Source organism: Eubalaena glacialis, chromosome 1 (assembly GCF_028564815.1).
Source record: "Eubalaena glacialis isolate mEubGla1 chromosome 1, mEubGla1.1.hap2.+ XY, whole genome shotgun sequence".
NCBI lineage: Eukaryota > Metazoa > Chordata > Mammalia > Artiodactyla > Balaenidae > Eubalaena > Eubalaena glacialis.
Genome location: NC_083716.1, coordinates 184,710,660 through 184,731,816, shown reverse-complemented (window position 1 = coordinate 184,731,816; position 21,157 = coordinate 184,710,660). Strand labels below are relative to the sequence as shown.

Sequence of the window (21,157 nt, the reverse complement as noted above, 5' to 3'; positions counted from 1 at the left end):
TACGTTTTTAAATGTATTTAAAGTCATTTCTTCACAATGACATTAAATTAATAATTTTTCTCATGGGCAATGTGAGCAATAAAGTTGTTACATGACAATAGTAATTAAGAATTTTAATGTACATATTTCCCCAAGGCCTACCTCTGTATACAATAAAATTATATTTTAAGGCCCATTCCTGATGACTGCCTGCTTTTATATTAGATTATGCCAATGAGTTATTGCAATTTTTAGTTAGTGAGCTTTCTCTTTCCTAGGCTTTTGTCATCTTTTGTGGCCTTGGCATCAACAATACAATTATGTATGATCAAGTGAAGAAGTCGTGGGCCAAGCAATCTGTGGCTCTTGATGTAAGTACAATATTTATGTCAGAATATGTGCTAAAAAGCCCTGACTTTATGAGGGGAAAAAGGTCCTTGTTATGGGGCTTAATTTCTCAATTTTTAATTATCTATTCATTGGGTCTTAATCATTTTAGAGTTATAGGTTTGAGTTTGATGAAAGCTAGAGACCCTCTCTAGAAAAATATACATACACACATAGTTTTACATATAATTTCAAGGAGTTCACAGATTCCTTGAAGCCCAGCCATGTACGGTGTACAGTTAAATACAAATTTTAAATATTAAGATTATTAAAAGAGATGATCCAAAATTAATTTGTCAGGATATAAAATGTATTATGAATGTATTTTGAATATGTATAGATATTCTGGAAATTCACAACTATTATTACCATAAGAAAAAAGCCTCTCTATGAAGATATGTGACTCAGATGGGGGAAACTGATCCTGTCATTATGCACCCCTCCCCGTGCTAATGCAGTCACAGTCTCCTCACCCATGAATTGTTCATTTGGGTTCATAGTGTATACCCCCTTGTTTGTATAACTCAGATACCTTCTGTCCTAAGACACAAAAATTATTACTGACACTCCCAAATTTCCAGCCCAACTGTGAGCCTTGTGACAATCTCACTTTTCAGAAGCTGACTTATTTGTGTGGACTTGTATGTTCTGTGTGCTTTATTTGTGCCAGTGTCAAAAGCAGCGTTCCCAGTCAGAATTCTGGTGTTGCCATCTTGGTTTTGTCCCTCCCACCTCCACTCAACCCCTACCCCACCAGATACCAAACTCTCGACTCTAATAATCAGGTGGTATCCACCTCAGTCCCTAGCCCAGGAATCCATATGCAAGAATATCTGGGAGGATTTCTTTTTTTGGCCACACCGTGCGGCTTGTGGGATTCTAGTTCCGCCACCAGGGATCAGCCACGGATCAAACCCAGGCCCTCGGCAGTGAAATCACAGAGTCCCAAACACTGGACCACCAGGGAATTTCCTCTGGAAGGATTTCTCATCTCAGAACTTTATGAAGACAAAAAACGATGTGTTGAGAGCTACTAAACTCAAACTCTGGAATGAGATCTACCTATACTATAGTATACATTAACTTCTGAATAGATCTGTACTTTAGAATTATGTATTTATAAATATTGTACATGAATACGAATATTGTTAAGTTCTTTTATTCCTAAATATATAAAATTAATACTCTGAGGCTCTTAGAGAACAGAGATGCTCTTAAAGCTGAATAACGGAACAAAGAAAGGAATTTACTATCATTTTTAATAACTTTACTTTTATGATCCTGATTTCCATTTTGCATGAGCAGCAGGAACTTCATGAGAAATGTACTAATGTGTGCTTACATTTTCTGACAGTAAGGATCCTAGGATAAAAGGGGTAAAACTTTACCTGTAAGTCTAGAATACAGAGAAAATAAAGCAGGAATGTAGATGTAGAATATTACTTCTTCATTTTGAACATCAAGAATTGTCCTTTGGGGAGTCTTTCATAGATACTGCAAATGAAGCCTTACCTAACACTGATGAGAAATTTTCCAGGATATATAAGTCAGCGTATTAAGGGACACCTTATACACCTTTATGATCAAAAGAGGGAAGGAATGAAGGTCAAACAGAGGGTGTGGAAAGGGCATATGCAATCAGGAGCCAAGCCCCATTTATTCTACCTCCCAAAAGCCTCTCCCATCCCTTTCCTCCTTTCCAATTGCCACAGCAACCATCCTACTCAAGGGCTTCATTACCTCTTGACCGAGCAATTGTAATAGCCTTCTATTCATTCTTCCTAAACCATATTTTAGATTGCATCATTCACCCACTCATAGACCTTAAATTACTCCCCCATTACCTATCAAAGTACAAACTTCTGGCCTTTGAGGCCCTTGGAAATCTCATACCAAACTATCTTCCTGCCTCCGGCCCTCATTTCTCTTTTCAGAGTATTCTATGCAAATTACAAACTCAACTACTTCATAGTCTACAAATCAGCCACCTGCTTCTTTGCCCTCTGATCTTCACTCTAACATCCTCTCCACTTTAGTTATTCTGTTCCAATTATGCCATCTCCCCTCAAAATTGTCCCATCATTCAAAGCCTGATTTAAATGTAATCTTCTCTCTATAAAGCTTCTAATCTCATGGTTATTTGTTCCTCTCTTTGCCCTATATTACAGTTAATGGTGAGTCTGTATGTTTTCCTCCACTAGAACATATGTCCATCAAAGCATATGATCATGTCTTAGCTATCTTTTATTCCTTTTGGTGTTTTATATATAATGGTACTCAGTAAAAGTATATTGAATAAATGAATGCATGCAGCCACAAATAATTATTTTGGTCTGCCACATCAACATTGCAGAAGGGGAAAGCTAGGGCTGTGATGGAGGAACTGGCAGTCATTTTAGTGACAGTTTTGCTGGCCACATAGCAGCACCTCTGTATTCCCTTCCCCCTTTATAAGCCATGAGTAGAAAATTGTTATTTACTTGTTTGGGTGTGGGACCTCTTCCCAGATACTGTGTTCCCTGGGGTATTTCCTTAGATGATGATGAAGAGACCAGTCTGGCTTCCTGAAGGTGGGGAAGAAGGAGAGAAGTGAAAGAGATGATTCTCCGTGAGCAATCCCCTAAGCTCCAAGGAGAGATTTCTCTCTAACTGGGTGATTGAAGAAGTTAGACTTCTAGGATGCCAGCAAAATGCCATTTGATTCTTTGTCACCCCTCTTCCTTTAAACCTACTCTGTTGAATCAATCTTCCCCACTCTTGAGTGAAGTCTGGTAGATTCCACAGCTCTTCTGACATACTCAGGTGTTAAATAGTCTCTGAGCTTTTCCCTTTGCCCAGGATTAGAAGCCTATGGTCAGGAGAGGGTCATAGTGGGCTTTGTGACTCTTCCTCACTTCACTTCCTCCCCTAAGACAGGTGCAGGGAGGTTGGATGAGAGGGCAAAGCCTTACATGACTGATGCTGTCCTAAGTTGGTTTCAGGGCCCTCTATATCAGACATCAGCATTCTCTTTTTATCATGAGTTGCTTTTATAAATTCTTAGAGGACTCTCGGGGCTAGCAATCTCCTGATAGCCATCCCTGATGTGGGTTTGCCTCTCCTGACTGACAGGTTATAATGCCCTCTCAGCCCCTGGCTTCCAGGGGCCCATCCAGACTCTTCCTCTGTGGGAATCATCTCACTCTTCCAGGAAATTCTCTTGGTCAGGGCCTGTTTTTGTTTCTTTTTTTAACTGTGGTAAAACAGACACAACATAAAATTTACTATTTTTAAGTGTACAGTTCAGTGGCATTAAGTACATTCACATTGTTGTGCAACCATCACCGTCATCCATCGCCAGAACTTTTTCATCTTCCCAGACTGAAACTCTGTGCCCACTGACCCCCAACTCCTCATTCTTCCTTCCATGCATCCCATGGCAACCACCATTCTACTTTATGTCTATGAATTTCACTACTCAAGATACTTCATATGAGCAGAATCATACAGTACTTGTCCTTTTGTGACTGGCTTATTTCACTTAGCATAGTGTCTTTAAGACTCATCCATGTTGTAGCACGTGTCAAAATTTTCTTTTTAAGACTGGTTAGTATTCTATCATAAGTATATACCACCTTGTGTTCATTCATTCATCTATTGATAGACACTTGGGTTGCTTCCATGTCAAAGTCCTTTTAAGCCTGGGTGTCTTTCATAGGTCCATTTGGTCCATGGGAAAACTCACATGTCTTCAACCATTAGATTGAAATGCAAGTCTTCCGCAAAGCGCTCTCTTCTCCTGCCCACTAACTTCTGGAATTTTTAGGCATGAATCAGGTACCAGTCTCTGTTCCCACACTATACTCTGGGGAAATACATTGTAGGTCCTACAAGTGGTTCTCTGGAAGGAACTCTCAAGAAACCCTAAGAAATCCTCAGTACGGGGCTCTCATGAACTGTTATGCTTTTTACACAGTGCAGAGTTGGGAAACCAGCACCTTAACTTGGAGGCAGGGGCATCTTCTTTCCAAGTCCTACATAGAAGGCCTAGATGGCCTTAGCACTCCCTTTAGAATGTGGTACCTGTTGGTCTCAACTATAAACTCAGACAGAGTCTCATTTAAACATCCTATTTTGTCTATCAAAATGATTTTTTCCAGACCAAGTTACTGTCAGACCATGATCCAATGATTGTCTAAATGATAAGTGTCAGGCCTGGGAAGACCCATGTTTATTTGTAGGTACAATGGATCCAGGTTCTCAATTACAAAGCCAAATGTAACACATCAGCAGAAATGGAATTGTTCCCACTTGTAAATTCTTCTTTACTGACAATATGTTGGATTATGTAAACACTTCTTTTGGAGAAAAGAAAAAAAGGAAACAAATTAATTACGCTCTTGAAATGATTATGTAGTAATTAGTTCCCCATTGTAGCCACTACTACATGGTAAGTTACTTAAAAAGAAAGAAAGAAAGAAAAAAAAAGCTCTGGAAGCTGTTCTCTGTGAAAATTCCAGGCTTTTATTGAGCTGGTTTATAAATATATGATCAAATTGTGGCTTTTAAAAGGGCACTAAGAAAATAATCATGCCAAATTTCTTGAACTTCTTTGAATAGCCAGTAAAGACCAACTAAACAGATAGTGTGAGCTTCAACTTTTCACTTGCTGCTTTCTGTTGCCCAAAGAAAGGTCTCACAGTGACATGCTGATTGGGCTTTTGGGGTATTCTAGCATAGCCTACACATTAGAATCAACAGGGTGCTTTTAAAAAATATTGATGCCTGCACCCTTTTCTAAACTGATTGAATCAAAATCTCTGGAAATAGAGACTGAGCATATGTATTTACAAAAAGTTCTCCATGTGAGTCTGATGCACAGTGCAAGGTGAGAACCATTGGCACAGAGTGATCTATTTGTGGGATAATTTCTCCAAGTCTTTCTTTCACAAAAAGCAACTACAGTATTGGATATCATTACTTCCTTTATAAATATTTGTTGAATTAGGTTGAAGACAGTAGATGAAATGAGGTGAGGCTAAAGGGTGCTATCTCCTCCTTGCTTTAAATACCCGTTTACTCTTTGACTCCTTCTAATGGCTTCCATTCTCGCCTCTCCTTTGAGGAGTCATCTGAAATGTTATCAGTGAACACCTATGCCCAGTCCCCATTCTCAGTTCTTAACTTCTCTTATCTGTTCATGCTGTTGACTATTTTCTCCGATCACAGAAAAGAGAATAACCAGTCCACCATGGTAATTAACCTGTAAATGACTGGTTTATTTCATGGCCATAAGAGAGACCAGGATCCAGAGCAAAGATAGATGAACATTAAAAACAAGGAACAGGGCAGCAATTTTAGTATTACAAGACTCATCATGTAATTTACTAGAATTTTATAGCTATCTATAATATATTCCATTTTCTTTAGTAAAAGGAGAAACAGTTTCTATTCCAGTGCCTAGAATAGTTCTCGACACATAGTAGGTACTCAATAAATATTTGCTTAGTTATGTTATTTTTTAATTTATTTGTTTATTTATGAATAAATGAACCTAATTTCATACCTAATTTGATACCTAATTGTATCTGAAGCGTTTTGTGAGTTGCTAACAGCTTCTGTAAGCATCTGTTTTTGCAAATTTAGGACATAGTCTTGAAATATCTATGAAAACTGTGATTTCCAGTTTATAATTTTGTAAATGAATTCCACAAATTCTGCAAAGCTGGCTCTGTGGGGCATTCCTTGAGCTAGCGATGAGGAAGTATATATGGGTTTGTTTTTTTTTTTGGCCATGCGGCATGCGGGATCTTAGTTCCCCTACCAGGGATTGAACACGCACCCCTTGCATTGGGAGCGCAGAATCTTAATCACTGGACTGCCAGGGAAGTCCCAGTAGATACGTTTTTGTTTCTTTTGTCTCAATAACATCTGCTGTAGATAATTAGGATCACAGAGTATTTTTTTAAATCTTTTTGTTTGGAGGCAGATCAGTCATAACTCTAGAGATTTTCCTGCTTTCCATGTTTTCTACTACAACCTCCCTTGGCTTCTATGACCCTATACCTAGGTGGTTCTTCTCTGGTCTTTCATTCTTAAATCTCCTCTCTTCAGCCCTCTTCTGAATATTCTTCAAGGTTGACTCATCTGACCCATTTGCTCCTATTTTCTCTCTATACACGCTTTCCCTGAGCAATTTCAGCTACTCATTTGGCTTTAACTGAGATGACCTCCAATATGTATTCCTAGTTCACTCTTTCTCTCTCTTTGAAGCTTCAGACTTTCATTTCCAACTAACTCTTTGTTCTTTTATGTACGTCCAAAAGTTCAGACTTAACATATGTAACAATTACAATCACCATTAAAAAATATGTACATATGTTATTAATAGAATATTGGTATGATGTTTTCATTCACAGTGGTTTATCATTAACTTCTCTTCTCCCTGGCTTTCCACATCCAGCCATTTGCCAGGTTCAGTCAATCTGGTTCCTGCAGTATTTCCTTTTTCACTGCCATCTCTGTAGTTCAGGTCTTTATTTCCTCTTTCCTGTATTAATGCTGCTTATTCAAGCTGATAATCCTGGCTCTAGTTTCTTCTTTCCCCACCCATAGTACTCACAATGTACGGATTTGTTTTCCTAAAGTATAATATTGGCCGTATCTCTTCTGTGCTCTAAAAAAAATCAGTGCCTTCCCATTGCCTACAAATTAGAGCTTTCAAGATCCTCCACTATTGACATCAATATTCTTTTTACCTTAGTTTTCACTGCCTCCATCTAGGAAAAAAAATCTCTATTATTATGTGTTTCTCAAAAATATCCAGAGATTCCCACTCTGGGTCTTTTCTCCATTTGCTTGAAAAACCTTTTAACAAACCTCAAATTTCACCTCTTCCTTTAATGTTTCCTGATGTGCCCCCAACAGATGTGATTGTTCCTTTCTTTTAATCTCTTTACAAAAGGGCTATTGTCATATGAAATCTCTGTTGTGTTGGTTGATCTTCAGATAGAAATATTTTACAAATATTTTACACTAGTAAAAACATAGTGCTTACCATTTAAGTATTTGGTAATAAGGATAAAGATTAATCAAATTGTTTTCTTATGATTCTTTTATACTAAGTATCACCCATATATGATATAATTTTTTTATTATTTTTTTAAAGTGTTTTTAAGTTGAAACAATGTATTATGGTTATAGAAGATGTAAAATCAGAAATCAAAATCAGTGGTAACCTACTGCTTAGAGCTTACCACCTTATCATTTGGGTTGACAATTTTTTCTTTCTTTTTTTCTTTCAGCCTTTTTAAGATGTCACTGTCTTCTGGATTCCACTGTTACTAATGAAAAATCTGCCATTATTCTTGTAAATGTAATGTGTCTTTATTTCTCACTGCTTTTAAGATTTTCTTTTTAATCTTTGTTTTACAGTCATTTGACTATGATGTGTCTAGGTGTGTTTTTCTTTGTATTTCTTTTTCTTGGGTTTCACTGAGTTTCTTGGATCCAAGGGTTGATAGCTTTCATTAATTTTGGAAAATATTTGGCTAATATCTCTTCAAATATTTATTTTTCTTTATTCTCTCTCTCTCTTTCTGGGCCCAGTTACATGTATGTTGAATCGTGTGATATTGGCCCCCAGATCTCTGACACTTGTAATTTTTTCATTCTTTTTTCCTTTATGCTTCAGTTTGGGGGTTTTCTACTGAACTTTCTTAGAGTTTGCTGATTCTTTTTTCTAGTCTTCTATAAAGTCCATCCATTTCTGATATTTTATTGTACTCTGTTGTATTAATATTGTATGTTTCAGTTCTAGACATTTTGACTTAGTTCTTTTATAAGCTTTGGTTTCTCTGCTGAAATGTCCCAACTGTTATTATGTCTAACTTTTCCTCTAAATTTTTAACCTACAATTCTTCACAAGTTATTTTATATCGCTCATCTTTATTTCTAACATCAGGGGCATCCATGACTCTGCCTCTATTGATTATTTCTTTTCTCGGTGAGGGATCACATTTTTCTGTTTCTTTGCCTGTCTTCATAAATATTGATTGCATGTGAAACATCTTGTATAGAAAAACAAGAGTAGATAAAGGTTTTAGTGGGTACCGTTTGAGCTAAATAATATTTTTTGTTGTGTTCTGTTTTTCCAGATAGGATATGTGATTTTTTTTTATGTCAGGCCGCTAGCATGAGGGGTTGATCATTCGAATTCAACCATCTGTGGTGCTTAGCTGAAAACGGGCAAAGCTTTTGTTAGTTTCCCTTTATTTCTGGTCTCAGAAGAGATTATGGAGATCTCCTTTTGCCCTTCAACCCAACCCCAAATACTCAGGCTCCGTTGAGTGACTGGCCACACTCAGGATTTGAGTTGAAGGCGTTTGAGTTGCAGGCGTTTGAGTTGCAGCTTAAGTTCATTTCAGTTCACTTCTGGATTCAACTCCATCAGGGCCTAAAACCTAAACTAATGTACACGAATATAAGATTTTGATTTTCCAGCTCTGCATGCACCACCACTTTCATGGGAAACTTCCCATGGAGGAGTAATTTCAAGCTGAGAAATTTACTTTTGCATCTGTGGATCTTCCAGATACCTATATGCCATGCCAGCCCACCCTGTTATTAAAAATTTGGCTCGTTTTCCTCCTTTCAGCAGTCACTCTACTGATGACAGGCTCATTGTCCTACTGTAAGTAACTGGTCCCAGGTATGAAAGCAACCCCTGCTTTCCATTCATCTATAAAGGCTGTCTCTTGAGTGGAATGTAGTTCATTAGGGTTTCTCTCTGTCCACCACTCACTCTTTGACAGCTTTAAAATGACAGCTTTATTTTGTCTTTTTTCTTATTGTTATGAAGGGGGTAGCAATCTTTTAAGATCTTCTTTATCCTATCAGGAAGTGGAAACCTCTGGCCAATTCTTTTTACTTTCCACTGCTGATATGGATCTATTAGATATTAACTTTTCTTTGTAATGTCATGATATTTTGTCAGGAAGGGAGTTGAATATTTTTATAGTCTGTCATCATCAATCTTCTCTTTGAATTGCTATTATTTCTTGCTTTATATATTTTTGATTCCATATTTTTTGCAAAAACAGATTCACAACTGAGAATTGTTTCTTTTAGAGATTTAAAATTATTCTTGTTTTATTTGATTGCTTTTTACTTTGAAAGCTACTTAGTTTGAACTTAATGTTGTCATCTGTGCTTCTATTTTTTTTATTTATTGTATTTTAAGAATACGTCTATTCAATGAGTATTTCTTATGTTCCAAGAACTGTGCTGGGCACTGGAGATAAAGCAGTGAGCAAAACAGAGCTGGTGCCTTTCCTTACAGAGCTTAGAATGTGAAGTAAACAAACAAACAAAAAGTCACGCAAATCAGAATCTAATCAGTTGTGATAAATTCTGTGCAGAAAAAATACAGGTCATAAGAGCATCTAGCAGGGGATGTAAACCGGGGTTTTAGGTAAGTCTTTTCTAAGGGATATACGTTTAAACTGATAATTCCGTACTCATTCTTTTATTTTTATTACTTCTGGTTAATTTTGTTTTAGGCATATTTCCTGTAAACTGCATACATCTGAATTTAATTTTTTAATCCAATCTGAGAATCTTTTTTTTTAAATAAGGTGTTTGGTTTTAAGTCTATTATCTTATTCTTTCTGAATTTTTACTTTATTATGTTTTGCTTTTTCTGAATTCTACTATATGTATTCTATTTTGCTTGATTTGTTTTACTTCAGTGAAGTGAAAGTTATTTATCATGCTCCTTTTACAAAAGCATTCTTTAATCAGTATATCTCTAATTAATAAAGACAAAATTGAAACAGTATCTTTTAACTCCCCACTATGTAAGAAGATGAATTGAGTATGTGCTTACCTCAGTTTGCTTGTTTTTGTTCATGTATTAGAAGGTTTTAATTACATTATAAGTAATAAATTGTTACATTTACAAAATGCAGTTACTTTTCCAAGCAGCACTACTTATTTTTTTCCATATTAATATAACTGTATTTCTAATACTTATTTGGACATAGATTCTGTTTGGTAATCTAATCTTGCCTATCAAATCACCCCAAAACTTACTAGCTTAAAATGACAATTTGGTTATTTCTCAACTGGAAATATATATTAATGTATCATCACCCCAAAAAGTTCCCCCATGCCTCTTCCCAGAGACACCCACCACCAACCCCAGAGACAACTACTGTTCTAATTTTTCCACCAGGAATTAGTTTTACCTGTTTAGAATTTCGTATAAATTAAACTATACAATATATACTCTTTTGTGTAAGGCTTCTTTCAACCAGCATAATGCATTTGAGATTCATTCATGTTGGGTATATAAGTTTTTCCTTTTAATTGACGAGTAGTATTCCATTGTGGGATTATACCACAGGATTGTTTATCCATTCTATTGATCAATATACTGGTGTTTCCAGTTTGGGGCTTTATGAATTACTGCTATGAACATTTTGGTATAAGTATTTTTGTGAACATATACTTTTACTTCTCTTGAGTTAATACATAGTATTAGAATTACTGGTCAAAAGGTCAGTGTATATTTAGCTTTACAAGAAATTATAAGATTTTTTTTCCTGTGTGATTGTACCATTGTAGTTTCCTACGAAGTAACTATTACAGTTTTAGTTGCTTCACAATCTCACAAATGTTTGGTGCCATAATTGTTTTTAATTTTAACCTTTCTGGTAAGTCTATAATGGCATTTTATTGTGGTTTTAATTTTCATTTCACTGATGACTAATGAAGTTATATACTTTTTCATGTACTTATTTACCATTTGTATATCTTCTCTTGTGAACTGTCCAAATTTTTTGCCACTTTTAATTGGGCTGCTTGTCTTTTTATTTTTAGGTAGTAGGAATTCTTTATATATTCTGGGTACCAGTGTTTGGTCAGATATATGTATTGTGAATATTTTCTCCAAACCTGCACCTTGCCTATTCATTTTCTGAAAGGTGTCTTGATGAGCAGATATCTTTAGTTTTGATGAAGTCTAATATATCATTTAATAATTTCTTTTAAGGTTATTGCTTTCTGTGATCTGAGAAATCTTTGCCTGCCCTCAAATCAAGAATATATTCTTTGATGTTTTCCTTGTTTTCCTCTAAAAGCTTTATGGTTTTAGCTTTTACATTTAGATATATGATTTATCTCAATAATTTTTGTATACAGTAGCAGTTGAGGTTCATTTTAAAAAATCTGTACCATTTATTGAAAAGTTCTTCTTCCTCCCCTGAATCACTTTGGCACCTTTGTTGAAAAACAAATGACTATAAGTGTCAGTTCACTTCTAGCCTGTCCATTCTTTTCCATTGATTTGTTGATCCTGAGCTCTTACACTTTAAAAAAATCTTTATTAACTCCAATGTGGGTTTAAATTCTGCTGTCATAATTTGGGTTCCCTTGAAATTTTTCCATTTGTTAAACCCATCTCCATTTGCACGTTGTTGCCTGCGTATTCAATCACTGAATAAATATTTGTTGAGCTTCTACTTTGTGGTAGATGCTGTACTAGGTACTGACGATTCAGTAGTAAACAAATAATATTCATATTCTTACTGACCTTCTCTTCTAGTGTGAAAAAACAGGCAGTAGATAAGTAAACAAATAGATTAGCAGGATAAATCCATGATGTTGTGTCATAAAGAAAACAAAGCAGGATGTTTTCATAGTGACTAGAAATAGGGGGCTACTGTTGGATGTCCCAGAGAGCCCTCCCTGAGAAAGTAACAGCTGAGCTTTGTTGTCTCATTCTTTTGTTTGTATTTTAAATTTTGTCCCAACGTATTTTACCTATATGTTTTTCTGCTCTAGTTTCAATGAGGCTCTTTCTTCTTGTATCTTGTTGAAGACACTAAGCATAAGATTGCTGAAAGGTAACAACCCTTGCATGAAGTGATTATCTGAGTTTTCATGATGGTGCGCTCTTTCTCTTGATTTCAGTGTTTACCGACTGGCAAGGCTTTATGATTGGCCTTGAGCCTCTCTCACTGTCCACTTCCATACTATAGAATCCCATTTATTAGATACACAAAAAGGGGGCAAGCTGATGTACTTAGTTCCATGTTGAGTTAGTACCCAGTATGTAGGCACAGATCTAGTGTGGTTCTGCCAGGCTGAAATGGTGTATTCTCCCTTTAATCCACTGAACTCTGGATCTCTTCAATATAGGGATGTGTCTGTGTCTGGTTCACCTTTGTGTGTCCAGTGTCAGCACAGGACCTGGCACATAGTAGACATGCAAAAAATATTTGTTGAATGAATCCAGTGCAGTGAAGTACAAATAAAGATCACAATTAAAGTACAATAAGAATCTCAACCCTCAGTATACACTGCTGGTAGGGTTTTTTATGAAGTACAGTAGAAGGGTTAAAAGTGTGGGCTTTAAAAAAAAAAAAGTGTGGGCTTTAAAATTAGACTGTTAGGATTTTAATTCTAGCTCTGCCACTTTCTGTATATCTCTCGGCAAGTCACTTAACTTCTCTGTGCTTCATTTTTCTCACTTTCCAACCTTGTGGGATTGTTAAGAGGATTAAAGGAAATAATGCAAGTAAAACCTTTAGCACAGTGCTCATAAAATGTCAATAATAATTGTTGCTTATAATATCCCCCCATCATATAGTGTTTTATTTGCAGTAACTCTGTCCCCCAAGATGAAGGCTAATCCTTCAAAAACAGCTGTCATTCAGTAGGTCAACAGATAAATTTTCTGGTTAGTGCAGATCCTGGGTCTCTGAGTAAGAGCCCTGGCAGGAGAGAAAGGAGCAATGCTCTCCCATCCATCTTCTTTCAGGCCGGGGGAATGCTTTATTTCAGGGGTGAAACATGGTTACGCTGCCTGACATTTTCCTCAGTTTAGCTGCACCTGCCTTATATATGGGGAAAATTCTTCCCAGAATCTAGCAGTGGGTTATCAGTTTTAGTGATGATTTCTGGGTTTTCATTTAGGTATTTTGTGCAAAGTGAGAGACCCTACATGGAGAATCAGCCAGATAACATTTTAAAAAATAAACTTTGTTTTTAGAACGGTTTTAGATTTACAGAAAAAATTGGAAAGATAATACAGAGAGTTTCCATATATGTTGTACCGAGTTTCCCCAATTATTAACATCTTACATTAGTATGGTACATTTTATAATTAGTGAACTGATATTGCTACATTATTATTAACTAAAGTCCCTATTTTCTTCACATTTCCTAAGGCTTTACCTAATATCCTTTTTCTGTTCTGGGACCCCATCCAGAAAACCCAATTATATTTAGTCACCATGTCTCCTCAGGTTCCTCTTGGCTAACAGCGTTTCAGGCTTTCTTTTTTTTGATGACCTTGATAATTTTGAGGAATACTGATTAGGTATTTTGTGAGAATTTCTACTGGTATTTCTCTGATGTTTTTCTCATGACTAAACTGAGGTTATGGGTCTGGGGGAGGAAAACCACAGAGGTAAGGTGACATTTTCATTACATCATGTCAAGGGCACATACTTTCAATATGACATATCACTGTTGATGTTGACCTTGATCACCTGACTGGGGTAGTGTTTCTCAGGTCTCCCCACTGTGGAGTTACTCTTCTCTCCTCCACCTTTCCATACTGAAATCTTGGAAGGAAGTCCCTATGCACACCTAAGGAGTAGGGAGTTATGCTTGACCTCCTTGAGGAAAGAAATAACCACATACATTATCTAGAATTCTTCTATACAGGGTATTTCTCTTCTACCAACTTACTGGTTAGTTGAATATTTATTCAATTAGTTATTTATCTTAGTATGGACTCAAGGATGTTTATTTTATACTTTGCATAATAATAATAATAAATAAACTACTACTTTATTTATCATATATCATTTTTTTAACATCTTTATTGGAGTATAATTGCTTTAAAATGGTATGTTAGTTTCTGCTGTATAACAAAGTGAATCAGCTATACGTATACATATATCCCCATATCCCCTCCCTCTTGCATCTCCCTCCCACCCTCCCGATCCCACCTCTCTAGGTGGACACAAAGCACTGAGCTGATCTCCCTGTGCTATGCGGCTGCTTCCCACTAGCTATCTGTTTTGCATTTGGTAGTGTATATATGTCCATGCCACTCTCTCACTTCGTCCCAGCTTACCCTTCCCCCTCCCTGTGTCCTCAAGTCCATTCTCTACGTCTGCGCCTTTATTCCTGTCCTGCCCCTAGGTTCTTCAGAACCATTTTTTTTTTAGATTCCATATATATGTGTTAGTATATGGTATTTGTTTTTCTCTTTCTGACTTACTTCATTCTGTATGATAGTCTCTAGGTCCATCCACCTCACTACAAATAACTCAATTTCGTTTCTTTTTATGGCTGAGTAATATTCCATTGTATATATGTGCCACATCTTCTTTATCCATTCATCTGTCGATGGACACTTAGGTTGCTTCCATGTCCTGTCTGTTGTAAATACAGCTGCAATGAACATTGTGGAATTATGCTTTTCTCAGGGTATATGCCCAATAGTGGGATTGCTGGGTCATATGGTAGTTCTATTTTTAGTTTTTTAAGGAACCTCCATACTGTTCTCCGTAGTGGCTGTATCAATTTACATTCCCACCAACAGTGTAAGAGTGTTCCCTTTTGTCCACACTCTCTCCAGCATTTATTGTGTGTAGATTTTTTGAGGATGGCCATTCTGCCCAGTGTGAGGTGATACCTCATTGTAATTTTGATTTGCATTTCTCAAATGATTAGTGATGTTGAGCATCCTTTCATGTGTTTGTTGGCAATCCGTATATCTTCTTTGGAGAAATGTCTATTTAGATCTTCTGCCCATTTTTGGATTGGGTTGTTTGTTTTTTTTGATATTGAGCTGCTTATATATTTTGGGGATTAATCCTTTGTCAGTTGCTTCGTTTGCAAATACTTTCTCCCATTCTGAGGGTTGTCTTTTTGTCTTGTTTATGGTTTCCTTTCCTGTGCAAAAGCTTTTAAGTTTCATTAGGTCCCATTTGTTTTTTTTGTTTTGTTTTTATTTCCATTTCTCTAGGAAGTGGGTCAAAAAGGATCTTGCTGTGATTTATGTCATAGAGTGTTCTGCCTGTGTTTTCCTCTAAGAGTTTTATAGTGTCTGGCTTTACATTTAGATCTTTAATCCATTTTGAGTTTCTTTTTGTGTAGGGAGTTTCCTAATTTCATTCTTTTACATGTAGCTGTCCAGTTTTCTCAGCACCACTTATTGAAGAGGCTGTCTTTCTCCATTGTATATTCTTGCCTCCTTTGTCAAAGATAAGGTGACCATATGTGTGTGGGTTTATCTCTGGGCTTTCTATCCTGTTCCATTGATCTATATTTCTGTTTTTGTGCCGGCATCATACTGTCTTGGTTACTGTAGCTTTGTAGTAGAGTCTGAAGTCAGGGAGCCTGATTCCTCCAGCTCCATTTTTCTTTCTCAAAATTGCTTTGGCTATTCGGGGTCTTTTGTGTTTCCATACAAATTGTGAAATTTTTTGTTCTAGTTCTGTGAAAAATGCCATTGTTAGTTTGACAGGGATTGAGTTGAATCTGTAGATTGCTTTGGGTAGTAGAGTCATTTTCACAATGTTGATCCCTCCAATCCAAGAACATGGTATATCTCTCCATCTGTTTGTATCATCTTTAATTTCTTTTATCAGTGTCTTATAGTTTTCTGCGTGCAGATCTTTTGTCTCCTTAGGTAGGTTTATTCCCAGGTATTTTATTCTTTTTGTTGCAACGGTAAATGGGAGTGTTTCCTTAATTTTTCTTTCAGATTTTTCATCATCAGTGTATAGGAATGCAAGAGATTTCTGTGCATTAATTTTGTATCCTGCTACTTTACCAAATTCATTGATTAGCTCTAGTAGTTTTCTGGTAGCATCTTTAGGATACTCTATGTATAGTATCATGTCATCTGCAAACAGTGACAGTTTTATTACTTCTTCTTTTCTGATTTGTATTCCTTTAATTTCTTTTTCTTCTCTGATTGCTGTAGCTAAAACTTGCAAAACTATGTTGAATAATAGTGGTGAGAGTGGGCAACCTTGTCATGTTCCTGATCTTAGTGGAAATGGTTTCAGTTTTTCACCATTGATAATGATGTTGGCTGTGGGTTTGTCATATATGGCTGTTATTACGTTAAGGTAAGTTCCCTCTATGCCTACTTTCTGGAGGGTTTTTATGATAAATGGGTGTTGAATTTTGTCAAAAGCTTTTTCTGCGTCTATTGAGATGATCATATGGTTTTTCTCCTTCAATTTGTTAATATGATTTATCACATTGATTGATTTGCATATATTGAAGAATCCTTGCATTCCTGGGATAAACCCCACTTGATCATGGTGTATGATCCTTTTAATGTGCTGTTGGATTCTGTTTGCTAGTATTTTGTTGAGGATTTTTGCATCCATGTTCATCAGTGATATTGGCTGTAGTTTTCTTTTTTTGTGACATCTTTTTCTGGTTTTGGTATCAGGGTGATGGTGGCCTCGTAGAATGAGTTTGGGAGTGTTCCTCCCTCTGCTATATTTTGGAAGAGTTTGAGAAGGATAGGTGTTAGCTCTTCTCTAAATGTTTGATAGAATTCGCCTGTGAAGCCATCTGGTCCTGGGCTTTTGTTTGCTGGAAGATTTTTAATCGCAGTTTCAATTTCAGTGCTTGTGATTGGTCTGTTTATATTTCCTATTTCTTCCTGGTTTGGTCTCAGAAGGTTGTGCTTTTCTAAGAATTTGTCCATTTCTTCCAGGTTGTCCATTTTACTGACATATAGTTGCTTTTAGTAATCTCTCATGATCCTTCATATTTCTGCAGTGTCAGTTGTTACTTCTCCTTTTTCATTTCTAATTCTATTGATTTAAGTCTTCTCCCTTTTTTTCTCGATGAGTCTGGCTAATGGTTTATCAATTTTGTTTATCTTCTCAAAGAACCTGGTTTTAGTTTTATTGATTTTGCTATCATTTCCTTCATTTTTTTTAAAAATTTATTTCTGATCTGGTCTTTATGGTTTCTTTCCTTCTGCTAGCTTTGGGGGTTTTTGTTCTTCTTTCTCTAACTACTTTAGGTGTAAGGTTAGGTTGTTTATTTGAGATGTTTCTTGTTTCTTGAAGTAGGATTGTATTGCTCTAAACTTCCCTCTTAGAACTGCTTTTGCTGCATCCCATAGGTTTTGGGTCATCATGTTTTCATTGTCATTTGTTTCTAGGTATTTTTTGATTTCCTCTTGGATTTCTTCAGTGATCTCTTGGTTATTTAGTAGTTTTTTAGCCTCCATGTGTTTGTATTTTTTACAGATTTTTTCCTGTAATTGATATCTAGTCTCATAGGGTTGAGGTTGGAAAAGATACTTGATATGATTTCAATTTTCTTAAATTTACCAAGACTTAATTTGTCACCCAAGATATGATCTATCCTGGAGAATGTTCCATGAGCACTTTAGAAGAAAGTGCATTCTGTTGTTTTTGGATGGAATGTTCTATAATATCAATTAAGTCCATCTTGTTTAATGTATCACTTAAAGCTTGTGTTTCCTTCTTTTTTTTTAAAGGGTTGATTTTTATTTATTTATTTATTTATTGGCTGTATTGGATCTTCGTTTCTGTGCGAGGGCTTTCTCTAGTTGCGGCAAGTGGGGGCCACTCTTCATCGCGGTGCGCGGGCCTCTCACTATCACGGCCTCTCTTGTTGCGGAGCACAGGCTCCAGACATGCAGGCTCAGTAGTTGTGGCTCACGGGCCTAGTCGCTCCGCGGCATGTGGGATCTTCCCAGACCAGGGCTCGAACCCGTGTCCCCTGCATTGGCAGGCAGATTCTCAACCACTGCGCCACCAGGGAAGCCCTTGTGTTTCCTTCTTTATTTTCATTTTGGATGATCTGTCCATTGGTGAAAGTGGGCTGTTAAAGTCCACTACTATGATTGTGTTACTGTCGATTTCCCCTTTTATGGCTGTTAGCATTTGCCTTATATATTGAGGTGCTCCTATGTTGGGTGCATATGTATTTATAATTGTTATATCTTCTTCTTGGATTGATCCTTTGATTATGTAGTGTCCTTCTTTGTCTCTTGTAATAGTCTTTATTTTAAAGTGTATATTGTCTGATATGAGAATTGCTACTCCAGCTTTCTTTTGATTTTCATTTGCATGGAATATCTTTTTCCATCCCCTCACTTTCAGTCTGTATGTGTCCCTAGGTCTGAAGTGGGTCTCTTGTAGACAGCATATATACGGGTCTTGTTTTTGTATCCATTCAGCCCGTCTATGTCTTTTGGTTGGAGCATTTAATCTATTTACATTTAAGGTAATTATTGATATGTATGTTCCTATTATCATTTTCTTAATTGTTTTGGGTTTGTTATTGTAGGTCTTTTCCTCCTCTTGCATTTCCTGCCTAGAGAAATTCCTTTAGCATTTGTTGTAAAGCTGGTTTGGTGGTGCTGAATTCTCTTAGCTTTTGCTTGTCTGTAAAGATATTTATATCTCCATCGAATCTAAATGATATCCTTGCTGGGTAGTGTAATCTTGGTTGTACGTTTTTCCCTTTCATCACTTAAATATGTCTTGCCACACCCTTCTGGCTTGCAGAGTTTCTGCTGAAAGATCAGCTGTTAACCTTATGGGGATTCCCTTGTATGTTATTTGTTGTTTTTCCCTTGCTGCTTTTTATATTTTTTCTTTGTATTTAATTTTTGATAGTTTGATTAATATGTGTCTTGGCATCTTTCTCCTAGGATTTATCCTGTATGGGACTCTCTGTGCTTCCTGGGGTTGATTGACTATTTCCTTTCCCATAATAAGGAAATTTTCAACTGTAATCTGTTCAAATATTTTCTCAGTCCCCCTTTTTTTCTCTTCTTCTTCTGGGACCTCTATAATTCAAATGTTGGTGTATTTAATGTTGTCACAGAGGTCTCTGAGACTGCCATCAATTCTTTTCATTCTTTTTTCTTTTTTTTAAAATAAATTTATTTATTTATTTATTTACTTATTTATGGCTGCATTGGGTCTTCGTTGCTGCATGCGGGCTTTCTCTAGTTGCGGCGAGCGGGGGCTACTCTTCATTGTGGTGTATGGGCTTCTCATTGCAGTGGCTTATCCTGTTGCGGAGCACAGGCTCTAAGCACGCGGGCTTCTGTAGTTGTGGCATGCAGGCTCAGTAGTTGTGGCTCACAGGCTCCAGAGCGCAGGCTCAGTAGTTTTGGCGCATGGGCTTAGTTGCTCTGTGGCATGTGGGATCTTCCCGGACCAGGGCTTGAACCCGTGTCCCGTGCATTGGCAGCCGGATTCTTAACCACTGTGCCACCAGGGAAGTCCTCATTCTTTTTTCTTTATTCTGCTCTGTGGTACTTATTTCTACTATTTTATCTTCCAGGTCACTTATCTGTTCTTCTGCCTCAGTTATTCTGCTGTTGATTCCTTCTAGAGATTTTTTAATTTCATTTATTTTGTTGTTCATCACTGTTTGTTTGCTCTTTAGTTCTTCTAGGTCCTTGTTAAACATTTCTTGTATTTTCTCCATTCTATTTCCAAGATTTTGGATTATCTTTACTATCATTACTCTGAATTCTTTTTCAGGTAGACTGCCTATTTCCCCTTCATTTGTTTGGTCTGGTGGGTTGTTACCTTGCTCCATCATGTGCTGCATATTTCTCTGTCTTCTCATTTTGCTTAACTTACTGTGTTTGGGGTCTCCTTTTTGCAGGCTGCAGGTTCCGTAGTTCCTGTTGTTTTTGGTGTCTGCTCCCAGTGGGTAAGGTTGGTTCAGTGAGTTGCATAGGCTTCCTAGTGGAGGGGACTGGTGCCTGTGTTCTGGAGGATGAGGCTGGATCTTGTCTTTCTAGTGGGCAGGACTTTATCCAGTGGTGTGTTTTGGGATGTCTGTGAACTTAGTATGATTTTAGGCAGCCTCTCTGTTAATGGGTGGGGTTGTGTTCCTGTCTTGCCAGTTGTTTGGCATAGGATGTCCAGCACTGTTGCTTGCTGGTCATTGAGTGGAGCTGGGTCTTAGCGTTGAGATGGAGATCTCTGGGAGAGCTCTTGCCATTTGATTTTACGTGGGGCTGGGAGGTCTTTGGTGGACCAATGTCCTGAACTCGGCTCTCCCACCTCAGAGTCTCAGGCCTGACACCCAGCCGGAGCACCAAGACCCTGTCAGCCTCATGGCTCAGAAGAAAAGGGAGAAAAATAAAGAAAGAAAGAAAGAAAAATAAATAAATAAAATAAATAAAATAATTAAAATTAAAACTTTAAAAAAATATTATTAAAAACAAAAAATAAAAAAAGTAATTAAAAGAAAAAAAGAAAGAAGAGAGCAACCAAACCAGAAAACAAATCCAGTAATGGTAACAAGCGCTAAAAACTCTACTTAAAAAAAAAAAAAATGGACAGATAGAACCCTAGGATAAATGGTAAAAGCAAAGCTATACAGACAAAATCACACAAAGAAGCATACACATACACACTCACAAAAAGAGAAAAAGAAAGAAAAAATATATATATATAAAAAAGGAAGAGAGCAACCAAATCAGTAAACAAATCTACCAGTGATAATAAGCTCTAAATACTAAACTAAGATAGACATAAAACCAGAAACAAATTAGATGCAGAAAGCAAACCCCAAATCTACAGTTGCTCCCAAAGTCCACCGCCTCAATTTGAGGATGATTCGTTGTCTATGCAGGTATTCCAGAGATGCAGGGTACATCAAGTTGATTGTGGAGCTTTAATCCGCTGCTCCTGAGGCTGCTGGGAGAAATTTCCCTTTCTCTTCTTTGTTCTCACAGCTCCTGGGGTTCAGCTTTGGA

At 36.9% G+C, this 21,157-nt stretch overlaps 1 protein-coding gene across 1 annotated transcript in view; it reads left to right on the top strand.

Moving 5' to 3' along the window:
* Positions 1-21,157, top strand: part of PDE11A (phosphodiesterase 11A) — a 437,737-nt gene that overhangs the window by 235,345 nt on the left and 181,235 nt on the right. Inside the window, exon 9 of the mRNA XM_061202501.1 lies at positions 258-350. Coding sequence (XP_061058484.1) covers positions 258-350 — 93 coding nt within the window. The remainder of the gene's footprint in view (positions 1-257; positions 351-21,157) is intronic.